This window comes from Pavona decussata, unplaced genomic scaffold (assembly GCF_977016875.1).
Source record: "Pavona decussata unplaced genomic scaffold, jaPavDecu1.1 SCAFFOLD_186, whole genome shotgun sequence".
NCBI classification, from domain to species: Eukaryota; Metazoa; Cnidaria; class Anthozoa; order Scleractinia; family Agariciidae; genus Pavona; species Pavona decussata.
In genome coordinates this window covers 559,857-585,000 of record NW_028145595.1, presented here as the reverse complement: position 1 = coordinate 585,000, position 25,144 = coordinate 559,857, and the positions used below count along the sequence as shown (strand labels likewise).

The 25,144-nt window shown below is 39.9% G+C and overlaps 1 protein-coding gene across 3 annotated transcripts in view; it reads left to right on the top strand.

The window, feature by feature from the left end:
- The window catches only part of LOC146462553 (KICSTOR complex protein SZT2-like), a 79,536-nt gene that overhangs the window by 45,687 nt on the left and 8,705 nt on the right, over positions 1–25,144 (top strand). For all 3 annotated transcript variants that reach the window (XR_014857062.1, XM_085085263.1, XM_085085262.1), the window contains exons 40-60: positions 770–1,033; positions 4,990–5,263; positions 7,212–7,364; positions 7,856–8,245; positions 9,011–9,193; positions 10,199–10,622; positions 11,885–12,067; positions 13,179–13,263; positions 14,205–14,337; positions 14,621–14,656; positions 15,594–15,742; positions 16,742–16,921; positions 17,339–17,419; positions 18,110–18,262; positions 18,803–18,827; positions 19,129–19,202; positions 19,967–20,171; positions 20,598–20,766; positions 21,423–21,597; positions 22,130–22,204; positions 24,719–24,932. Coding sequence is in view for 2 of the 3 variants with exons in the window: in XM_085085263.1 (XP_084941389.1) it covers positions 770–1,033; positions 4,990–5,263; positions 7,212–7,364; positions 7,856–8,245; positions 9,011–9,193; positions 10,199–10,622; positions 11,885–12,067; positions 13,179–13,263; positions 14,205–14,337; positions 14,621–14,656; positions 15,594–15,742; positions 16,742–16,921; positions 17,339–17,419; positions 18,110–18,262; positions 18,803–18,827; positions 19,129–19,202; positions 19,967–20,171; positions 20,598–20,766; positions 21,423–21,597; positions 22,130–22,204; positions 24,719–24,932 (3,625 nt within the window). In the remaining variant the exon portion in view is untranslated. The remainder of the gene's footprint in view (positions 1–769; positions 1,034–4,989; positions 5,264–7,211; positions 7,365–7,855; positions 8,246–9,010; positions 9,194–10,198; positions 10,623–11,884; positions 12,068–13,178; positions 13,264–14,204; positions 14,338–14,620; positions 14,657–15,593; positions 15,743–16,741; positions 16,922–17,338; positions 17,420–18,109; positions 18,263–18,802; positions 18,828–19,128; positions 19,203–19,966; positions 20,172–20,597; positions 20,767–21,422; positions 21,598–22,129; positions 22,205–24,718; positions 24,933–25,144) is intronic.

The window sequence follows — 25,144 nt, the reverse complement described above, 5'->3', positions numbered from 1 at the left end:
ATGGATTGCAACTTGAAAAAAGGTTCTTCTTGTGTATTTTAGAGAATTAAGTCACTAAAAACTTTTCTTCCCGCCATTTTCTTGTTGTCACGTGACTAGACAACATGTAATCACGTGACAACGTAGAGCTCACTTTGCTGACGAAGGCTGTGAGATAGGGTCGAAAGCTACGTTTTGCTCTAATTTCTCAGACCTTGTGACAAGAATTTATGTAATGTTTAAAAAACGAGCAGGAGTGTTTTATCGGGGTTAAAACCACGAGGCGCAGCCGAGTGGATTTAGACCCGATAAAACACGTGCTGCGAGGTTTTTAAACGGCTTCAAAAACGTGTGGCAATAGAGGTCTTAACAATTATACTTTTGTGAACGTTGGAAATTAGCATACGAGAAAAACACCGCATACTGACGAGGAGTGTTTTATCAACTGATAAAACACCGCATACTAATAAGGAGGTTTATCGATATAAAGTCACTGCACGTGATGTATTATCGACCATTTGATAGGTCAATGGGCTTATGAATTATTAATGAGTTTTTGAATATTATTTAACGTATTCCGAGGACAGGAATGAATGAAAATAGTCTGATAATAGTTTGTTATACCTCTGAGAAATCCCTTGATATCTTCTCCCTGGTGTTCTAAGAGCAATGTCATGTTGGAAAACAGGTTCTTTGTCAAATATTTCAGCAGTTTCTACCAAAATACAGCAAAATCACCGTGAGAGTGCCCCTTAAAGGCTGCAAATGAATCCCCTTTTTCTTCACGCAGGATTCAAAAGTAAAGAAGCAACTTTCAGCTCTTGACCGCGACCGAGACACGATCAGTGAGAGCGGACGCAGCCTGCACGCGGTACAACCCGTGGTGGACAAGAGCATTGCACTTCATGTATACGGCGTAGACGATCCCGGGCCTGAGATCATTGTAGAACTAGTTGAGGTTCTGCAGAACAGAATCAATGAGGCGATGTTGGAAGTGTTGTCAGTTCTTCTGTCCAGAAATCCTAACTGCAAATTAACCTATGCTGATGTCAGGGTAAGTCTGTAGTGGGACCCACTGTTTTGTTTAGGATGATCTTCATTTAAGGTGATTCCACTGTCATTTAGCGCGCGCACGAGCGCGCGCACGCACAACATTGCGAGATTTCCTTGAGGTTAAGCTCGGCAGGAAAATAAATGGTCCTTTTCTTCTAAACGAGCACGGTGACCCCCATTTTTTATTCAACGAAATTAAAGAAAATACGACTCTTTAAGTTTTTTTATTATTTTTTTTTATTTTTTTTTATTTTTTATTTTTATTTTTAATTTGCAAAACACAAAACTGCTTACATTACTTACAATACAGATCTCTTACACCACTAACATTACAATAACTCTACTTTCAAGATACAACTTACATTACTTACATTACAATACTTACTCAACTTAAAATACGGTACAATGCTTATTCTACTTACATTACAGCACATTACATCATTTATTGACAAAATAATTTTTTCATCGGTTTCCACTTACTTAAAATTTTATCGTGATGAGAAAAGTCACGTGCAAAGTTTTCAATATTGTAATGAAACTTAACGTAGCTCTGTACGCCAGCGAAATCGGGTTCACGTCCCTCCATTTTGCATTTGTATATGAAAAACTTGACTACTAAAATAATACAATTAATCGCATTCTTATAAGGCATACAGTTTGTATAGCCCAAGAGAACAGATTCAAGAGAAAATTCTATTTCAATGTCTGTTACCGACCAGATCCAATTTGCGAGGGCGATCCAGAGGTGGGATATCCGGTCACAGTACCAAAATAGGTGCTCTATGGTTTCAGGTTTACTGTCACAAAAAAAGCAATTATCGTGATCCTTAATACCCATTTTCATTAACAATACATTTGTGGCAATAATTCTATGGAATATCCTATATTGAAAGCTTCTCAGCTTACTAGCACTCGTGCATAAGAAAGGGATACTGTAATAGGTAGACCAATCCTCGACAGGAGATGGTAGATATTTATTCCATTTACGCCATTATCGAGTCTTGCTTGTTTTAAATTACTGTACGCACTCCAAGTATAACTACGTCCAGTTGGTTCCTGGTCTCTATAGACATCGCCCAACTCGAAAGTATCGATTAAATCCAGCACAGATTTTTGAGCCTTCGGATTGATTTCCTTTGAGTAATTTATCGTGTCATTATGGTAATTTAGCACCACGTTCCAGTCCCCGCATAATATAATAGGTTGATTTGACAGTTCCCAATTGATTAGATTTTCTGTCAGGTTTGTAAAAAATTCTGGCGAGTCCGTGTTCGGACCATACAGAGTAACCAAAGTGCAACGTTGCTGAAAAATGGAAATATCTAATACGATATATCTGCCTTGTTGATCGCTAATTACATTGTGCAGCACATATTCAAATGTATTGTTAAATAGAATAACAACTCCGCAACTTTGCTATCTAAACTGCTAAAAAACGCCTCATAGCCCCATTGGGATTTCCACCTTGCTTGCTCTCTTTTGCTATTTTGGATATGCGCTTCCTGTAGACAATATATGTCAAGTTTCTTTTGCCGAAGCCAATTAAAGATGTCTTTTCTTTTTTTTTTCATCTGCTAAACCTTTACAATTCAATGTCCCGATCTTCAATCTGTTAATTTTATCCTCACTGAATTTAAATGTTATGATCTGTTAATCTTGCATACTTATTACAACGCAAAAAGGTAGAATTGATTTGCTGGCACAGAGCAAACGCTACAATAAATATATATATTTGCATATGTAAGACGAAAACAGATTGAGACTTATCAATCCAGAACAAGAACAAACAAACACTAAACAAACACAACAAGTAGCGCCCTGTTAGCGATTGCAGCTTCTGGCTTATAGTAATGATGTCCTGTGCTGCGACTCGCGCGTACTAGAAGTACTTAAACAAAATGTTAATAGCGACATAATTATTAGATATGCTATTCTTGAAATTAGCTTTTACTCAGTAAGACAGGCAATAACTTAGCTTTTGCCATAGTTCAACCCGATTCTTGAACCTGACCAGCCACGACTAGTTGAATGAATGGGGCCTTCTGTAGATACTTTAATTTCGCCTCCTTTTGTTGCTGAAAGGGAAGCTCCTATTTCTTCTTGAGAAGTCGGCCTCTAAGCTTCGAGAGCTCTGGTGGTAGATCGACCATCACTCCATAACGTGATCCTTTTGGGAGCTTCTTGGCTAGATTAAGAATGTAATCCCGCTGTTGCAGGTCGACAAACCTGACGATGATCGACTCTTTAGTTGCGTCTCGGCTTCCTCTAATTCTATGGCACGCAGCGAATTTAATATTTTTCACTTCACCTGGATCCATCTTGAGTGTAGTATTGAAGAATTCTTGAATTTTGTGTCTTGTAGCTTCGGAAGTTTCTTTTAACTCCCCGGTTATACCGTGAAAAATGAGATTCCATTTCCTGCCCCAAAGATTCAGGGCAAGAAGTTCGTCGCGTATGGACTTGTCGCGCTTTTCAGCCTCTTCTATTATCCCGGGTATCGTACTTTCCTTCATCTCCAACTGCTCATTTTCGAAGTGTGACACCGCCTTCTCCAATTCCACGACTCGGTCGGTTGTTTCCTTGAGTTTCTCACGAACCTGGCAGAATTCTGCTCCTATATTTGTGTGAAGTTTCGCGAAGCATTTCGAGATGTCCTTTAAGTCTTCGACCCTATAAAGTTCTTCGAGTGAACACGTGTCAGAAGGAGTTTCCGACATTTTCGCTTGAAAAGCTACCAATTTGCTTCTTTCGGTCTCTCTAACCGACCCAGAGTGCTATTACAATGTTTTTTCGCTATTTATGTGGTGGAATACGCGCGGTCTAGCCAGAACTAAGCGGAGCTCTAAAATCCACGTCTATCCGCCATCGCTGACCGCTCACGACTCTTTAAGTTATATCCCAGTTTCAATAATTTTTCATTATTCAATTTCGAAAAATTATTGTGGAATCACTACTACGATCAATTTTGGACGTTGCGCGGGAAGCGTACAACAGCTCGAATGTCCCCTATTATGCTATGGGATTAATTTATTTAGCCACTTTAGGGCGTTTTACTACAAAGTTACAGTACTGTTATAAGAAAATGCTAGTATTTCATTGTCAGTACAAACTTTCTGAAAGTAGTGGGCACTTCTCGCTGAAGACTAGCTCTTTTAATGTTGAGGTCACATGCCTCGAAAATAGTGAGATACTACAGCCCTCTAGGGTGAAAACAAGCACGGTGACCTCCTCTTTTTATTTTATTTTTCTGATGTACTAGATGTACTTAACATCTGTAGAGATTTTCAAGAAATTCTCATTACAAACGTTCGTTCGATGGAATCACCTTAAGATGACTCACACAGTTTCCATCACTTATACTTTGATGGATCAATACCACCACTCTTTATCAGTTGATACAACAATAATGGTATCAAACAAATGCATAATGATGGGCAAACAAGTCATGGTCATGGTCATCATCTAGCGATGCTCACTCTCGCTAGCTGAATATTTCTGTGTCAACTCAATTTTAAAGCCAATAAAATTTTGTCGATAATGTTCACGAGATAGGTGGCGTCTTCGACAACCCCCCTATCCTAGACAAGGTGGGTCCACTTCGAACAAACTTGTTATGGCAAGTTTTCGAAGGTGTTCTTGTTTTTCTTACCAGTTATAATTAGTGTAAAATTTCCTGTGTTTTCTTACTTACAAAGTATGGTTTGAGAATGATGTATTAATCAGTAAATGACACAGGCATACTCGGAAAAAAAATCCGAGTGCTCCTATCAGGAGTCGAACCTAAGACCTTCCGATTACTAGTTCGGATGCTCTACCACTGAGCTACAGGAGACTCGTGGGAGCTAAGGCCATTAAACTAGGTTCATGAGACAAACATCCTGCATACTGCTAGGATTGGAATGTCAATGAAGTACGGTTTCTCACAGGAATTCTTTGGATAATTTTTCTTTTTCACAGTTTATCCAACCACAAGGTCAAGGACCCAAGACGACACTGACTCTTACCATCCCACCTATGGATGTCAACTACCTCTGTCCGCTCACCTATTATTTGCGGCAGAACCTCTTTCAGCTGCTGTACTGCCCTCGGTATATGGACTCCGACCCCAGCCACCACTTCAAAGCCGTGAGCGGGAGCAAGACGGAAGCTACTGGGGACAACAGCGGAGATAGCCGGAGACTGGAGCCGGAGGTCTACTTGTACAACAGGCCTCACTCGTCTGGTGGAAAAGGTTGGTCTGGGATAGGTGTGGTTGTTTCAGGGTAGAAGTGCTGTAACTAGGGATCGTTTCCATTTGTCAGAACCGGTCGGTTTATGAATAGAGTGTACTAATTTGAAGAAATGGTTCTTCGAATTCTTTAAAATGGTACATTCTGAAAGTAGAGTGCGCTATTTTGACGGAATTCTAAAAGTAATGTTTAAAAAACGAGCAGGAGTGTTTTATCGGGTTTAAAACCACGAGGCGCATCCGAGTGATTTTAGACCCGATAAAACACGTGCTGCGGCTTTTTTGAACGGCTTCAAAAACATTCCTAGAAAAGCGTGTGTAAATAGAGTTCATAACAATTATGCTTTTGTGAACGTTGGAAATTAGCGTACGAGAAAAACACCGCATACTGATGAGGAGTGTTTTATCAGCTGTTAAAACACCGCATACTAATGAAGAGGAGGTTTTATCGATATAAAGTCACTGCACGTGATGTATTATCGACCATTTGATAGGTCAATGGGCTTATGAATTTTCAATGAGTTTTTAAAGAGTCGCATAAAAGGTCGTTCAAATAGGTGCCTTCTGTTTGCGAAATGATCCATCTGCCCAGCCAGTTCTGACAGATGGAAAGCGCCCTTGTATTTCTACCGTTTGTTGTCGCAACGTAGTTTGGTAGAACAGTGAATGCGCTTTATTACCGTCTTTTGTCGTAGTTCAGTCAGCGAAGCAGTGAATGTTGTGACAAAAGCCCCACCCACACCAACAAAACATGTTTTATTAAACCAGGTTTAACAAAATGAAAATTGGTAACATAAAGCTGGACCATTGGCTTTGGCATAAGATTCAAGTAAACTTTAACTTATGCTTTCATTCGTGCTAGATCTGTAGTCGACAAAAATCCGAAAGCAACTTTTATGAAGGAAACAATTTTAAACCGGCGTGTTTAACTAAACAGTTTTTAAACGTGTTTAAGCCTTGGTGTGAATGGCGCAAAAGAGAACTTTCATGTACAGGCAACTCCCTTCACTCTTTTGGAAACGGTACGGAAAAGCTTGTGCAAGAGAAAAGTATTTTTCTCCCGTTTCAACTGAACAAATGAAAATGACTACGTTTAAGAAGGCATTAGTGAAGATGGGGTGACAACGAATTCCATTGACCAACCGGTAGACCAGATTACTTAGTCAAGTTTGTGTACGATACGAAAAGGCCAATGTGAGCGAACGGCAAACGTTAGATTCGCGTTTATGTTTCGTTGAAAAAAATTATTACATAGTTGAGAATAGTGCAAAACAATTCTGGCCTTCATGTTAACGCAAAGCTACTCAATTTTACTGAGAAACTAAATACAGCGAGCGGCAAATGGATGATAAGCATGGTCGTAAAGGTAATTCCAAATCTTTCTAAGGACGGCTCTTAAAATTGCATTCATGAGGATGAGGGCACAGCGCGTTGTTTTTAGTGACAAACGGGTCGACCAGATTACTTAGTCAAGTTTTTGTTTTGTTGTATTTTGTTATTGCCTTTCGTATTACTTACGTCGTCAAGTTCAACACGGTATAAATCCTTCTCCAAAATGGCGGCCGAAAATTCAAATAAGTTAAAATTAAAAACGTACACCAGCACTGGAAAGAGCACTTTTACTTTAGTAACCCTGCAAAGTTTCAGCATATCAGGTGTGATATCAGCTGAGAAAATGTAAGTTGAAAAATGAAAAATTTACAGACTTTTGCATGATTGGGGGTATGACGTATACCCCCAGTCATACAAACGTCTGTAAATTTGTCAAATTTCATCTTACATTTCTTAAGCTGATATAACACCTAATATGCTGAAACTTTGCAAGGTTACTAAAGTAAATGTGCTGTTTCCAGTGCTGGTATCAGTTTTTCATTCGGTTCAATTTCAACTCATTCAAATCTGTCGCCGCCATTTTGGAGAAGGGTCTATTGTTGTGTTTTCGTCTTTGTAGGTTTGGCGTGTATTTCAGTGTCCGTCCTCAACTCTCGTGGTGGATATATCTACATTCCATGTGGTAAGACAGCCTGTAATGGTTATGTTGGTGAATTGGACAACTTCGAGCAGTTTACTGAAGCGTTCTTATGCGAAGATAAACAGCAGCTTGGTAAGAATGTACGCTTCCTCTTAAACCTACAGACATGTCCTTTTAACAGCGACTAACTCGCTTTCCCTTGTGGGATTCAGTTTTAAGGCCGACGCACCCTTTTGTTAGTGCGCATGCATTCTGCCCATCACAAGATGGTCCGAAAAACTCGCGTTCGTCAAGAAGATGCACTCTATGACTATGCGGGAAAAGCAGATCCTTCCCAAGATCTGTTATTCCCACAGTCATAAACCGTGCCAAAATATCTTTGTCGTAGGCGGCATCCGATGTGGCCTCAACGTCAGGGCGCTGACCTTGTTATCTGGAACTCCCAGGTTCAAATCCTGACTGATTTGTAACGCTACAGTCCCAAGAACTTTAAAATCCTCAAACACAACGAACACGTGCTGGAGCAATTGGACAGTACTCTTTATTGCGTGCGTTTTTAACAGAGCAGTTATTTTACGGAGCTTCTGTTGTATTTGTGTGACGAAATTATTTTTACTTCATAGCCGAGGATGACATCATGGTACAGTTTGCCATCTGGGAACGCGGCGACATAGGCCTGGATCAACTTTCTAACCATCTGAAGCTCAGTTTAAGACATGCGCTCTGCGATCTGCTAACCGAGTACTACCTGTTGACTGCGCCCTTATCAAAAGTACCTGAGAAGTACCGTAAAACCCAGGTGACACACTCAAGGTCCTGTTCGGAGCCTGCTTCACCAAGCACCCTCAGTCCAAAAGGTCCTACATTAGGATCCTATGCACCGGCGTCAGAAAGGTCCTCAAGGCGCCAGCTGGATTTCGGTAGTCAGTCAGGGTTCCGTAGCAGGGCGGCCTCACTTGGGGGGCAACGACGAACACCGTCCACGGGGAGTACCCCCTCGACGGAATCCACAGGTAGGCTTCTGTGAAAATGTTTGAATAATCTAGTGAGGGCGGCGTGGCTGGGTGGTTAGTGCGCCGGACTTGGATCAAGTCTCCCTCTGGTCGCTAACTGGAATTGTTTCTCGGTCCTAGCTCCTTGCTCACGCTTGTAAATATCCAGCTGGTTTGCCTCCTGCCAGTTCGGCTATTAACCTGTTAGGTTTGGTTGGATTGTTTGTTTCTGATTATTGGAGTGCCTGTAATTACTCTGACTAATCAAAAAAGGCGTAAACAGCACAATGAACCAATCAGAACTCGAAGCAAATACATGTAACCGGTGCCAAGCGCGGGAAAACGCGTGTTTTAGGTTTGTCTCTCATTGGTTAAGAAAGTGGCGCGAGTTTTGCCAACCAATCATAGAACGCAGTGAAGCAAGAACAAAGCAAACGCGAAATTACTTTTGACACTCGATTGAAAACTGTTCTATACTCCCAATTATAAATGCATATCTGACAAAAGGTGTAAACCATTAAAGACACACCACAATGTAGTTGCGGGAAACAGGCATAAAATTAGCTTGTTGTCATTCCATTTGTTCGTATGAAAGATATCTTCTCTTTGTGGAAAGTATTTAGATTATGATTTTCGCATGTTCTTTTTTTTTTAATGTGCAATACAACTAAGAATACAAATTTCCCTACTTCCCATGAGAATCATCAGGTCGTATCGTCCACGCTATCAGTACTGAAGAACAATTAGGGCTGCTCAATTCTCAATCTGGCAATTCCCTTTTAACAGGGAAACCAGGAAATTCCGTAACCACAGGAACACCAGGCCGGATTCAACCGAATCCGTTCTTATCCCAGCGGCAGAGTGTTTCATCTTCACATCCAGTTTCAAGGCAGAGCACGATGGACGATGAAGTGTTCAAATCTGAATCTGCTCCTGCGGAAAATGTAGAGGAGGGATTGGGAGCGGCAGGTAAGGGAGCGATAGAAAATTCCAGTACATGCACACGCACGAGAAAGGTGTTATGATTGTGATGTCACAGGCATGGGACAATAAAACGAAAACTCTGCTCTCACCACTGAATTTCTGAAGGCTGGTGGCGAGCGAAGCCATTTACTACGTTTATATGTGACACGGGTTCTAAAAAGGGGCGAGCTCCACCATTTACAACGTCTTAGATGGTTGGTCGAAATGACAAAAGAACGAACAAAAGAACAATATTCCCAGCCCTAAAAAACAATGCAGCTGCAGGTTATCAGGGTCCAGTGAAAAATAGAGCTTTTGAAAGGTGCAGGTCTGTTGCCTGAATTCTGCTAGAATTCGTTCTGACGAAGGGCTAACGCTCGAAACGTTAGCGCTCGAATCTCTTTACGGTTGTCAAATTACCTTATCAACTCCGTTGAATAACCAAACATCCGTTTCTATCAACTCAGCTATCAAGCCAACTGGGGATTGATCATTGAGTGAGTTCTTAATAAAGCTGTGGAGGGAATATATGAGGGTACAACAACAACAACAAAAACAAAAACAATTTATTTACAAATTCAGATGATATAAGTTGCTTGTCCCGCAAATAGCCACAAAGCTAGTCGAGGCGGGACAAGACGAGCACGAGAACATAATGGAAATAATGGAAATTACAATAAATTACAAACAAGCTGGAAAACGGAAAAACTTAACTTTACATAATAACGCAGATTTAGATAACGCTATGCAACAAAATTAAAGTAAATTACATGTAATTTTTATTATCATTAATGTTACAATAGAAAAGAGATGAAGAGGTAAAAGGAGAATCGGATTATACTAGCAAAAGAGAAGGACATGGATGATCAGTTTTTCATTTGGTCAATTATCGTTTCCACTTCAATATAGGAGTCTACAGTTTCAAGTATATCAAATAACTTTCCTTTCAGGGTGAACATGTGAAATAGATTGTATCGTTTAATTATTAACAGACATCTCTTTGCGTTGAAGGCAATGAAACGCCATCTAAAAGCAAATTGAAATCAACGCCTGAAGTTATCAAGTCGCAGGATAAATCGGAGCTATCCTCAGATGTGGAGCAAACATTCGAGAGCTTCACGGCGGCAGAAATACAGGAATCCCAAGAATTTACCTCACAGCCTGGTACACCTGTGTCGGAAAACATCGTGTTTACTCCTAAAATGGAGGGGGCATTTTCAGAACGTGAAAAGTCGCGCAAAATTTCTTCTGTGAGCATTACGAGTAGCGCATCCAAGGCGATTTCGTTAAGTGGAGTGGATACGGCGAGTGTTGGTCAGCCATTTGATGGTCAGGCGACTTGGCAGGATATTGAGGCAAGACGACGGAAAGAGCAAGAGAAAAGGAAGAAACGAATTCAGTTTGAGAATGGAGAACGAGGAGAGCTTCATCCAAGGTAAAAAGAAAAAATACAGGAAATGTCATCTCGCCAAATGCTCGTCACCCTACAGCACCATGGGAAAGTACTGCTCAGTGGCTTTCATTTGAATGGTCACACTTTAGGATTCCACCCACATACTCTAAAGCTAGAACCACCTTGTACAGCATAATAAACAGCACCACAGGAAAGTACTGCTCAATAGCTTTCATTTTGAATGTTCATGCTTCAGTATTTCATCCACAGACTCAAAAGTTAGAACCACCTTGTACAGCATGATAAACAGCACCACAGGAAAGTACTGCTCAGTAGCTTTCATTTGAATGGTCACACTTTAGGATTTCATCCACAGACTCAAGAGTTAAAACCATTTTGTACAGCATAATAAACAGAAAATACAAAACTGAATGCAAGGCTGGCACTACGGCAAAGGGCAGATTTATTAGTGGCCAATATTTAGACTAATAGAATTAGTCTTCCTCAGGCCAGAGCTATACTGAAGGAAAATATAGTAACGGCTCCTTAAATTAAAGTTTGAAAAATACATAGAAAAAAATGATTGGCTAATACATGATATGAAGACAGCGTACTTGTAAATATGAGATAACAAAAATATAGTAAACAGCACCACAGGAAAGTACTGCTCAGTAGCTTTCATTTTGAATGGACGAACTTTATGATTTCATCCACAGACTCAAAAGTTCGAACCACCTTGGACAGCATAATAAACAGCACCACAGGAAAGTACTGCTCAGTAGCTTTCATTTTGAATGGTCAAATTTTAGAATTTCATTCACAGACTCAAAAATCAGAAAAACAGCTTGTACAACATAATAAACTGCACTACAGGAAAGTGCTGCTCAGTAGCTCTCATTTGAGCGGTCACATTTTAGAATTTCATTCACAGACTCAAAAATCAGAAAAACAGCTTGTGCAACATAATAAACTGCACTACAGGAAAGTACTGCTCAGTAGCTTTCATTTGAATGGTCACTCTTTAGGATTTCGTTCACAGACTCAAGAATTAGAAACACAGCTTGTACAGCATAATAAACAGCACCACAGGAAAGTACTGCTCAGTAGCTTTCATTTGAATGGTCACACTTTAGGATTTCGTTCACAGACTCAAGAATTAGAAACACAGCTTGTATAGCATAATAAACAGCACCACAGGAAAGCACTGCTCAGTAGCTTTCATTTAAATAGGCACACTTTACGGTTTCAAAAATATTTGAACCATCCTGTACAGTATAATAAACTTTTTATTCTTTTCTTTTTAGTCTTCAGGGCTTAGGTCAGGACATGTTTGCGTTCTTCTTTGACCTCAGTGTGCCGTCTGTATACCGCATCGACGGCAAACTGATAAACAACTTTGCTTCAGATGCCTTTCTGAGCGAGCTTGTGCATCTCATCTCATCTCTGTGCCCTGACATGAAGCCTAAAGTTTACCGGGAGGCACCTTTGTGAGTATACTAATTATATTTTCATTGGTTTAAACATGGTTATTAAAAGGCCATGATTATGATGCCAGACAAACTTCTTTGTGATATGTTTTTGTTAGCATTTTTGGCCTTGAGCGTGCTCCAACCACAATAAATTTTAAACTGTGTTGGGGCAACTCACCAATAGAAACGTTCCTGTTAGGATATTCAGCTGTAGTGTGAACAAGGATTGTGTACGATTTACGATTACGGCCGTTCCAACATAAATTGCAGCACCACTGTTATCAACTTTGAAGATGGCAAGGCCGGTTTCGTAACCAGTCTCTCGTTTAGCTATAATTTAAAAGGCGCGCGTAAACGCCAAAGATTAAGAGCTGTGCTTGCGCTTCGCCCTCGCGAATCCTTGTTAGCACCTCGCTTACCAGTTTTTCTAAACGTCGTCAGACTCGCGCGAGACCTTGTGGGTACATGTTATTGTGTGCATTGTTTTATAGTGGGCAGGAGCGCAGTCTCAAACAGGCAAAAGATAAAGATCTTGTACGGATGATTATAAAGTGATGACGTCACAAAAACTAAATTACTGAAATTATGGGATTTGTTGGTGTTTTCGGAAAGAGCTCGGTGAAAAATGCCTACTTGCCAAAAATCAGCATCTTATTGTAATTTGGGGGCGAGATATTAGCTCTGTTATGTCCTGGTGACTCCATACAAATCCTTCTAATTTTGCAAACGTTTCGAACTGAGACAAAATGAAAAGGATTTGTATGGAGTCACCAGGGCATAACAGAGCTAATATCTCGCCCCCAAATTACAATAAGATGCTGATTTTTGGCAAGTAGGAATTTTTCATCATGCTCTTTCCGAATATACTAACAAATTCCATAATATCAAAAATTCAAATATTTGTGATGTCACACTTTAGGACTCTATTGTTACTATTGATAGCTTATAAACCGTTGGACCAAATAGCTGTTTAATTTCACAAAACAAGACGAAAACATGAGCAAACCCATAAAAAAAAACAAAATACGAACATTGTCGATGCCAAATCGTCGTTGATGCTCCGGCAGAGTGAAGTAGGAAAGAAAACCATGTTTAACAAAGGAAAATATATTTATTTTACTTTGCTTAGTTGCGATGTAGCTGAAGACAAGGAAAATGAATATCCACCAGAGATACACAGTTTTCACTACTACCCAGCAAGACAGCCAATGAAGGTAAAGAGGACTCGCTGTTATAAAACACTAATTCTCAAAACATCAGCTTTTGAATCTCTTTACGGTGACCAAGTATCACGGGGATTTTGAACTTTTGGACAACACTTTGACTTAGTGACAAAATAATTCTAGAACATCAAGAAAAAGAAATTAACTGAATTCTTGAAAGGAACAACTCATAACCTGCTCTAGTGCATTTTGTGGACGAAAGAAAATGCGAGAACTTGACAACAGTTAGCCTTACTTTTTCCAAGTTTCAGTCCATTCTAACCCAGTTCATCTGTGGCCAGAGACACTCATCGATAGTCTGATTACACTGGGGTGATAATTTAAAAAAAATTTGAGCAATACTTAAATTAAATTACCAGATTTTCATTTTTCATTTAAGTAGTCATAATCTAGGGAGTTCATCCATAGATTCAAAAGTTAGAACCATCTTGTACAGCATAATACAAGAAAGTACTGCTCAGTAGCTTTCATTTGAATGGTCGCACTTTAGGATTTCATCCACAGACTCAAAAGTTAGAACCACCGGCCTTGTACAGCATAATAAACAGCACCACAGGAAAGTGCTACTCAGTAGCTTTCATTTGAATGGTCACACTTTAGGATTCCATCTACAGAGTCAAAAGTTAGAGCCACCTTGTACAGCATAATAAACAGCACCACAGGAAAGTACTGCTCAGTAGCTTTCATTTGAATGGTCACACTTTAGGATTTCAACCACAGACTCAAATGTTAGAACCACCTTGTATAGCATAATAAACAGCACCACAGGAAAGTACTGCTCTGTAGCTTTCATTTGAATGGTCACACTTTAGGATTTCAACCACAGACTCAAATGTTAGAACCACCTTGTATAGCATAATAAACAGCACCACAGGAAAGTACTGCTCTGTAGCTCTCATTTGAATGGTCACACCCCTCTTTCTTTTTTCTAGGTACAAGACTCGGATGAATCATCTGCAGACAAATCAGGCAAACAGTTTGCACCTCTCCCTGACTCGTCTCATTTCTTTGTTGTGGTTGGTCGAAACATGGATCAGTGGCGCGCAAGCCTGGGACTAGAAGAAGGTATAAGGCTTGGGAAACTTATAGAGGCTGTACTCCTTCTTGCGTGGCACAAAGATGATGCAATACGGAACAATTTTTAACGATGATTTTAATGCAACATAGCACGTCGATAACTTTTAAAGCAACAAACCCGATCATAGACTTGCAATGTGTTGCTGCAACAAAGTGCTTCATTAAAAATTGGCTGCGCGGCTTTACACAATATAATGATGGAACTGTAGAGGAATCATTGCTAATGTTCTCGTTTTCTTCTCACGTTTGGGTTGGTTTCTTTCGCTTGCAGATTTGACTCATGAAGATCCGTATGGCCGTCCAAGAAGTATGTAACTTGCAAAGTCTCATTCAGGCATCAATTTTGTAAATTACCGTACCCAAATTCGCAATCAGCCAATCAGAGGCCTTGTCTACTGTCCGGATATCCTACGTTATAATCCATCAAATATTTTCGCTCGCGCGCGATTGGTCTAAACGCCTCACGTGACCGAATATACCCCCAGCTAAAACTGGGAAATATCCGATGATATTCCCCAAGTGATATTCCCCAATTTCAAAAAAACTTCAAGGCGCGTCAAAATTGCAATTAAAATTAATGTCAAGATGGGGGAACGGTTTGCTTTTGTGACAGAAGGAGAGATAAACCTGCTGGTCGATAAACGTTTTTGACGGTAAACTGCTCTTAAACGAAATGTTCAAATACTTATGCTCGTTGCTACATGTTGCGAAAAATATTTGAAGGATAATAACCACAATAGCCTCCATTTGACTTTAAAAATATGCTCAGATATTTGTCCTTGGACGTTATCTGCTCCTCGAAGCTTACAGTTTTCCTCGAGCTCCGCTCTCGGAAAACTGTTCGCTTCTCGGAACAGATAATGTCCGCGGACAAATATCTGAGCATATTTTCGCGCCAAATGTAGGCTATTGTCTATATATCAAGTCACTGACCTGATATCGCACGAATATCACCGGAGTTTGGGCTGAATTTGGGTACGGTAAATACCTAATCGTACCTTTTTAGTACGCTTCGACGGCATATCAGGCGCGTTTGGTCTCGCCATGGGTATTTTGGCTCGACGCAAACCATGGCTCGACCAAACTCGCATGATATGCTTCCGAAGCGTACTAAAAAGGTACGATTAGGTGTAGAGATCATAGCAACATTTTCCTGTTGTTTTTCCATGCTTGAAATTGACGTGTTTCTTTCTTTTCTTTTCTTTTTTTTTTTTTTTTTTTTTCATTTTTGTTTTTCATTTCAGTTCGCCCAGCTCTTCAGCGTTTTAAGCCGCTTGATCCAAATGCACCGGCTTCTGGGAGGATCATTTCAGATAACACTTCTCTATCAAGTGTTTGTGTGGGAGGGGTCCCTAGGCAGAAATTTCTCCTCGTTACCGTTATGGAGAAAGACGTAAGTGTGATAAAAATTTGCTCTGTTTGGGTTGAAACTAAGAAGTTGAAATAAAAAATTGTAAATTTGTATAGTGCATTATTCCATGGTGGGATGATCAAATGCGCTTTACGGTATGGGGACACTCTCTAGATCGAATTGGAATTTGGAAATGTTGGGTTTTATAAGAGAGGGGAAAACCGGAGTACCCGGAGAAAAACTTCTAGGAGAAAGGACGAGAACCGACAACAAACTCAACCCACATATGACGCCGAGTCCAGGAATCAAACCCAGGTTACATTGGTGGGAGGCGAGTGCTCTCACCACTGCGTCATCCATGCTCCCCAAATAAGGAGCTTATCACGTGAGCCTCGCTGTCTTGGTGTGCGATGATTGTAGCACTTCTGTTTAACACACCGAAAATTAACCTCGTAATTGCATGGAAAATCTCAGTCTGGTTGACTGGGATCCCCATTAACCACCCTGTAATTTTCCCATGTAATCTTTGCTACCAGGCTTTCTCGTTAAGACGAGCCAGCACTTTTTCACGAATAAATTGGCTTTATTCTGTGACAGAATGATTAAAACGTAAATGAGTTTACAAACTTACAGTCGCACCCTCGTTGATATAATAACGGTAAATATCTTATGACAGAAATGAGAATCTCGTTCCGACAAAGTTTATCTCGTATCAGCTTTTAGCAAAATATATTTCATTTAACTTTGGCTCCATTAGTCACAAACTTTCATTTTTTTGAAGGGAAAACAAGATAGTAACGTTGCAAAAGTGTTTATTTGTTTATTATTGTTAGAGAAAAAGTTGTTCCTTGATCCTGTCATATTGTATTTCAAACCAAAAAGTTTTGTTTTCAGGATCGAAAATTTATATTGAGATACGAGCTTTCGATTCAGTCACGGAATCTTTGTCAAGTGACAAAAAGCTCGTTTCTCAGTATAAATTTTCGATCCTGAAAACGAAACTTTTTTTGTTTGAAATTGTTTATTCTTTCTTCTGCATAGGTGATAGCTTTCACCTACAACTGGTCCGCAGATTTGAACCAAACATTCGACAAACAACTGCATCGCTTGCTCAACTGGAGTAATGCTCGTTGCCATCTAGCCTCGTGCCTTCTGAGCCAGAAAATGGGCTTGTTCCACCACACCCAGTTTGCAGACATCAACAGAGGAAAGGAAGGAAAGGTAAGTATCTCTCTCCGGGCCAAGTGAGTGCCTTATCACGCTGAAATACAACACCCGATTCTTTTCACACCATGAAGAGATTGGGAGTGATCACAATTTAACACGGGGTGGGGAGGGCGGGGGGATTTATCATCTCCAAGCAGTCGTGTTGTTGACACTGTTGGCCTTTATTGCGATGAACCGAAATTTTTCCGACGGTTTTCCGAAGATTTTCGACAATGTTTAAAAACTGTCCGAAGATTCTCTTGGAAGATCCGATGACGTCTTACTTAATATATAACAAAACGGTTGTGGAATCGAGATATCTTCGCTCTCCGCGGTGAAGATAAAATCGATGTTTTTTACGAGTGAAGACGTGACAGTTATCAGTGGGAAAAATCTTTAAAATTCACCGAAGGTTGTGATCCTTTTTTGCAGGAAATGAATCCATTTTGTTTGTCTGCTAATGATATGGACATGACGTTGTTGATAAGCCGTCCCGGACCGCCTCCACTTGACGTAAGTAAATACAGTACTTAACAATTATTCAATCTTGGTTGTGTTTATGCGCTTTTCAATTGAGTGTTGAAAGTAATTCGCGTTTGCTTTGGTTTAGCTTTTTTGTCACAACGCTCAGTGATTGGTTAACAAAACTCGCACCACTTTCTCAACCAATGAGAAAAAACAGCCAAACCAATCGTGACTTATTCGCATGCATTTTCCCGCGCTTGGCGCCGGTTACACGTATTTGCTTTGGTGTTCCTTTACTCACATTCTGTCCTTGGTTAGCAAAACACGCGCCACTTTCTCAACATAGCGAAGTTAGACCCAAACCAATCTTGACTTGCTCGCACGCGTTTTCCCGCGTTCGGCACCAGTTCCATGTACTTGCTTTGGTTTTTCTTTACTACTCTCTGTGATTGGTTAGCAAAACTCGCGCCACTTTTTTTAACCAATGAGAATAAAAAACAAAAGCAATCGTGCCTCGCTTGCACGCGTTTTCCCGCGCTTGGCGCCGGTTACATGAATTTTCTACGAATTCTGATTGGTTCATTGCATTGCCTACATCTGTTGTATTTGTTCAGAGTAATTAGTTTGGTTTTGGTTTTACGACACTCAATTGAAAACTGGTCTTTTGCACAAGTTTTCCGTTATATTTTAATTTCACCACGAATACAAAATTAATCGTTGTATTTCACTGTTCTGTAGCGTGAACGTGCCTTGCCGAGGCAAATGCCACCATCGCCCAACATCCTGGTATTTGATGAAGTGCTTCGTGACGTCACACCTCCTAAGCCTCTCTATCGTGCGCAGTACTTTCACAACCGTGACCTTGTCAAGAGGCATGGGTACCAGTTTCAGGTGATCTATCTGCTTTTGGTTCTTTTTGTTTGAGATTGTGTGGTTCAGTAGATGGTGTTTAAATTTTATTGTCAACATATCACAAGTTCGTAAATGAAGTCAGGCAAAGTCATTATTCAACACATTGTAGCACTGCCCAAATATTGTCGTGGTGTACTGAATACTTGTCGTCCAGAGTCAACAGATATCCTACGATATGCGTAATTTCGTGAGTCGTGAGTCGTGAGAAGAAAAGATGGCAAAATAAAGATCGTCTCCAATTTTTCTGCAATAGAACTGTGCTCTGTTATCAATGTGTTGAATAATAAAACAATTATCCTGCTCAATCTTGCGGACTTTCTCTTGATTTTAGCCCATTCGGCTTACGGCCTTGTCGGCTAAGTATCAGGCGATTTTCTGCGCGATGTCGCAGGATCTAAATTGTTAATTATACGTTGCCTTTTAAATATCAACCGAATCTGTTCTCCTTTTACCCCACTCAGCTCCTAAAGTAAACTGCATTACTTGTTGCCTGAATTTTTCTGTTTTCTTTATTTCCAGGAGATTCGTTCAATGCAGATAAAAAGTAAGTTCACTTGTTAATTACCATGTTGATATGTTACTTTAGTATCAAGAGACCATTCTCTTGTTAGTGTAATAACACACCAGAGGATGGTGTTTCTATCGAGGATTGATTGGCAATTTGAACTCCGGATAATTTCTTTCTGTGCAGACGCTAATACTATCTTCATAAGTTTTGAAGGAGTTCTTGACAAACTAATGCTGTTGATTAAGAGAACTAAGGCACGTTAAACTGTGCTAGAGGCCTAAAAGCAATACAGCCATATCAATAGTGTTACTAATGAAACAATTTTTTAACTTCTCAGAAGCGATTCTGGAGCAGAACTTAGACGAGCTTTACAGAATGTGGCAGTGCAGACCTCCACATGCGCAGATTAGTGTAAGAAGCCCCACTTGTACATCTTACAATTCAACATAACGTTTCTCGTTGTTCAAAAACAGCAATCAGGTAGATTTTTTGGTCTCTCGCCGAGGGGATAAAGCAAAACAACAACAAGCAAACCCCTTGTTTTATTTAACGGGACGCCAACCTCCCTCGATTAAAATGAACTTAGGTTGATTTTTTCAGTAAACGTTTTGTCCTTGCGTTGAATTTGAACAGTATGCAGGATGTTTGTCCCATGGCCCTAGTTTAATGGCCTTAACTCCCACGAGTCTCCTGTAACTCAGTGGTAGAGCATCCAAACTAGTAATCGGAAGGTCTTAGGTTAGACTCCTTATAGGACCACTCCGATTTCCTTTTTCGAGTGTGCCTGTGTCACCTACTGAATAATACATCATTCTCAGTGCTTTGACTGTTTTCAGTCCACTGAGTCTACAAGACTTGTTCCTGACTTAAAAAAAACACTTGTCTGTCCACGGAAAGCCCGTCTATAGTCATTCGAATCGATGGTATGGGCCATCACCGTAACCCAGGAGTTGTGTTAACCCTAACAGTGATCAGCATGAAATTTCTCCTTGTAATATCAATGCTTTTTCAACCCCTGAGGTCATGAGAATTAAGGATATGATCACCCAAGGTGAATTTTCTTGATATTTTAATAACTTCTCCCCAGTACTTTTATAAGAAAGTATGGGGACAAGATAAGAGAATTTGTTCTTTGATATTAGGGGTTAAAGGGTTAATGATATGTTGTTCCACAGGAGGACAAAATTGAGACACTCAAGCGCTCTTCAAGGCTGATTCATTATTGTACGGCGCCGCTGTTGTTTCATCCTGATTGGAGACGAAAGCGTTCCGCTGCAGCGGCTGAGAACACTACTTCAACTGAGGAAGAGCCTTGCAGTGAAGAGAAAATGGAAGAAGCTAAAGAAAAGACGAACAACAAAGGACAGAAACAAAGAGAGGGTGAGCTTTGATGAGATATCAACAGAAACTGTTGAACCTTTTACAGCAAAATAAACCGGATCAAAGGAAAGTACTGCTCAGGATTTCATCCAGACTCATAAGTTAGAATCACCTTGCAAAGCATAGTAAACTGCATCACAGGAAAGTACTGCTCAGTAGCTTTCATTTGAATGGTCATACTTTAGGATTTCATCCACAGACTCAAAAGTTAAAACCACCTTATACAGCAAAATAAACAGCACCACAGGAAAGTACTGCTTCACACTTTCCTATAGTAACTCTTTGCGATTTCTTCTATCTAACGACCAGAATACAATGCGGGAACAACGCATAAACGTCCCGGATGTGTGGCGGCATTCTGCGCGATGACATTGCCAAAGATGTGAATTTGAGAGCAAACAATTTGATGTCTTTGTTTATCTCTAGGAACAAAGGAAGAAGAACCAGCTAATCGAACCGATACGCCGTCTTGTAGAGAAGAGGGTTGGCATCAAGAATTAAGATCGGCGTACATCCAGCAGTATGTGCAGTATATGCAGTCACTGCAGTTTATTGTGGTGCAGACACGACCGCAATCACCCAAGCTAAGCAGAAGGTAAAGATAGATCCGTGGGAGGGGGAGAAGGGGTACTCAAGAAAGGTTTATACAGGGAGGCTCCCCTTCCCCCCCCCCCCCCCGGTCTAAACCTTATACGTTTATATACAGTTTTTGACAGGAAAGGTAACCCTTTCGCATACCTTCCGGAGGACATGTTAACCCCTTTACATACCTACAGTGGAAGAAGTCTTTTTTTTTTCCGTTGGGTCTATTTCGAGATTTTTGGAAGGGCCCTTTGAAATACCAAAATCAGTGAGTTTTCTGTACCCTTTTCTATATTTTGGCTTGTGAAATTCCTACCTTTTATATATCTCCAACTTGAAAAAGGTACCGCTTTCGAGGGGGAGCCTGCCCCTATAGTTCATTATGGGGAATACCCCCCTTCCGGGATAGATCAACTAATTCCAATGAAAGAGTGAAAAGTAATTAAGTTCGGGAACTTGATTGGCCATTTTGACGTACCGACTTCCTTGATTTGACGTTATATTTCCCAGTTTTGACTGACTGACTGATTACGGAGATATATCTCTTCTTAGTACTTCGCTAAAAAGTTGATGAAAATCTCGTAAACGTACTAGATTCCAAAGATCTCCATTGGCGAATGTCATACAACTTCATTTGCTTTCATATTACTATTACTGTTTGATTTTCAGGCAAGTTGGACGCTCAGCTGTTAATTCCAAACCAAAGAAGGAATTCAGTGCGGCCGACCTCAAGAAGCTAAACTCGTTATCCAAAGACAGGAAGGCGAGCCCGTCTCAGACTCTGCAGTGTTACTTGCAGAGATCATCGCCTGGCGGAATCATGCTCATGGAATTGGTATTTGAGGTGAGGTTTAGCGAGCTTAACATTAAAAAACTAAATAATTCATACGCTCATTGACCTATCAAATGGTCGATAAAACATCAAGTGCAGGGGTTTTGAAACCCGATAAAACCTCCTCCTTATTAGTATGCTAATTTCCATCGTTCACAAAAGCATTATTGTTATGAACTTTATTGACACGCTTTTCCAGGGATGTTTTTTGCGCCTCGTGGTTTTAAATCCCGATAAAACACTGCTGCTTGTGTTTTAAACATTACAACAATTTACGATAATTTAGGAATTATCAAACAACTGCGTGTCAGTTATTCTTAAAATTGTTCCTTGTTGCTTTCTAACGCTTTCTTTAGAACAGTTCCTTTGTATCAAATAGAAAGGTTCGCGTAGTTCGAATTCAGCTCGGGGCAATCAGCTCGGTTTGGGGGGAAGGTCGGTTGTTGAACATTTGACAGAGCAAGGCCCGCGCGTAGGTAGCAGACATGTTTATATAGGTTCGTGTTAGCATTTATTTAGTGTTCCTTTTCCTTTTGTTATTTAGGGGTGTTTCTTCATAGTACGGCTTTTCGCTATTGGATGTTCACAGATCCCTTCTGGAAAAACAGTGGGCATGCAGGTTTGTATGTAGCTGTTGTTGCAATTTTTTTTTCTATTTCAATAGCAAGATTTCCGAGCATGAAGTGGCCGTTTTCCCACTAGAGATGGATTGTCCGTCTGACACGGAGATTAACCGTCGTAATGTGAAAACGGGACGGTTATGATTCTAGACGGATAATCCGTCCGATTAGCCGTCTCTTGAGACAGATTTTGGGGACGAATAATACGTCTGAGACGGATAATCTGTCTTCTATGAAGTTCCGTTTTCACACTGGGACGGATAATTTTTCAGATGAGTGATCCGTCTAGATGGGTGATCCATCTCTAGCGGGAAAACGGCCATTCGAGGCGTTGTTTCCAACGACACGTCGCCGAACACAACACTAAACCTCAAATGAAAGTACCTCAGGTTACAACTTTAAATACTTTAAAAAAAAAACAAAACATTTTATTAGCATAATGTAACACTACTAATACAACACTAAACACTGCTAACACTGATTTACACTAATAGCGATAATTACAGTTCTAACTGTACTTACAATATAAGCATACTACACTATACTACGGTACTAACAAAAAACACTATTTACAATAATAACACTGTGTCTTCACTACCAACTTTTTTTTACATACAATAACTGACATTATTTACATTACAGTACAAAAGCCACTTATATTGCACTACTAAAAGGTATCTAGATAACAACCCATCCACACACTCCTCTAGTTTTGTTTTTATTGTTAATTATTTACAATATTGCAGTATGAACAGGTAAAACAGTATGAACAGGTACTTCACACTAAATGAAATTAAAACACATATAACTAACGACTAACTGTATTTAACAGAAATACGTCCTCACATTTCACGGGCGAAACACAGCTATATTGAGGTCTTTCAAATCGTGCAAACATTTTTAGCCTGTGAAAAGGGCAAACCAGAGACATACCATCTACAGACGTTCCACAATTTACTCTGCTGATAACTTCCGCTCAGGTTATCGAAACGTCAGTCAATGTCACCTCAAACAGCCCTTCTCAGGCCTACACTCACCCGGATGATCAAAAGTTACGTACTTATGACATGACTCCTGGGTTCAAACCATTTACCAACGGTGAAAGATAAAACGTCGTATGTCTTTTCTTGATGATTTTTCGTCTAGGTTCAATCGAATTTCTTCCTCCTACTTTAAGGATGGCTTCTACCAAGTTTAAAGGAGCAGTATCACCAATTTTTCGTGTCACTTTTGAATAGCCAAAAACATATTTGTATAGATGGAAATGTTAAAATATACCTATTGCCCTTCATTATCAGGAAATAAATTTTCATTAGCGCGAAAATATTGGTCAATAAAATTAATGTATATTCAGTTTATCTAGGAAATGAAACATTTCAATTTGTGGCAGAGTCATTAACGAGTTTTGCATCGAAAAGAAGATTCATTAAGGCCAATTAAAATAGCGTTTTATCGAAAATAACAATCTTTCGTGCGAATGAAGATTCATTAACCTGGGTTTAACGTTCCATTACGAAAAGAAAATTTCAATTACAAAAGAGTTTTTAGTTACGTGGTTTCCGACTAATTTCCCACTGGATTTATATGGAAGCTTAAATTTGAAAACGATGCTGTACATGTGCACACTGGTTTCGCAGTAATAGAGCAAACAATTCGTCGAAACCGTATCCCAAATGAGCATCGTGAAAGGATAGTTAGGGTGTTTGAAGATCCCCGCGAGAAGAGGAGTAACGTGAACACGATAACTGCCAGAAAATTTGCAGCGTGGTTCATGTTTATGCAGACTTCCATATACCACGATGTTTGAACGGGGAATTGATTGAAGGATAGAGCTAAAACTTGCTTGATTGTTACACTGACTGTATTTCTTTTGTAATGATTTTTTTTCCTCTAATGTTTGTTCATTCTCTTAAAAGTTTGTTACTTCTGTTAAATTGAACTTATATTCCCATAAATGAACGTTCTTCTCTATGTAAAATGCCTTATAGATGACGCCGAAAATTAAAACGTTTGTCTATTTTCATACAATGATTACACATTCGCTTTAATGGTTTAATTTTTAACACTAATGAAAATTTATTTCCTGATAATGAAGGGCAAAAGGTGTATGGTACAATTTTGTTAACAACAACCTTACTGGTGCACAGAAACTAGCATTAGTCATTTTTGTCTGCAGATGGCTAGGATGGAAATGGATTGCAACCAAGTTTTTCAAGTTCCTCGTTTGTATTTTGTAGAAATCGCTAAAAACAGATTTTAGTTTATTCTTCCTCGGAGAAATCATTTCGTATTTTTCTCCCTTTGCTCTAAGAGAGATTTCATGTTAAGGAAGGGGTTCTTTGTCAAATGTTTGAGCCGTTTTGGTCAACATACAGCAAAATTTCCATGACAGTGCCTCTTTAAATCCCCAGTCCATCTAATGCTAAAAATAAAGGCTGTCTGTCTGTTGTTGTTTTTTGTGTTGTTGTTGTTGTTGTTGTTGTTGATGTCTCTATCTCCTCTTTATTCCACAGATGAGCCAAATGTTTGTCGAGGACTGCACTCGCTATAGAGAATACATCCATCTGCTGTCATTCAACTATGACTTCCACCTGTTTAAGGCGCAGCTGTACTTGAATGGGAGTCAGCGAATCTTCAGTAAGGGTTACGCCATCACAGACATGCTCAAAGGTCTTCTACTCGAGTATTCTCGTTTCCCCTCTTTCGCTAGAAACCGCCTTAAAGAAGGTAGGAAGCTTTTATTTTGATTATATTATCTTTGAGAATGATGTCCAAGTGCTCCTATCAAGAGTCGAACCTAAGACCCCTTCCGATTACTAGTTCGGATGCTCAACCACTGAGCTACAGGAGACTCGTACTAGGTTAATGTCAATGAGTGGCATATGCGCAATGGAAATAATGTGTTGGAATATGTTAAGCCTGGTGAATAAATGAGAATG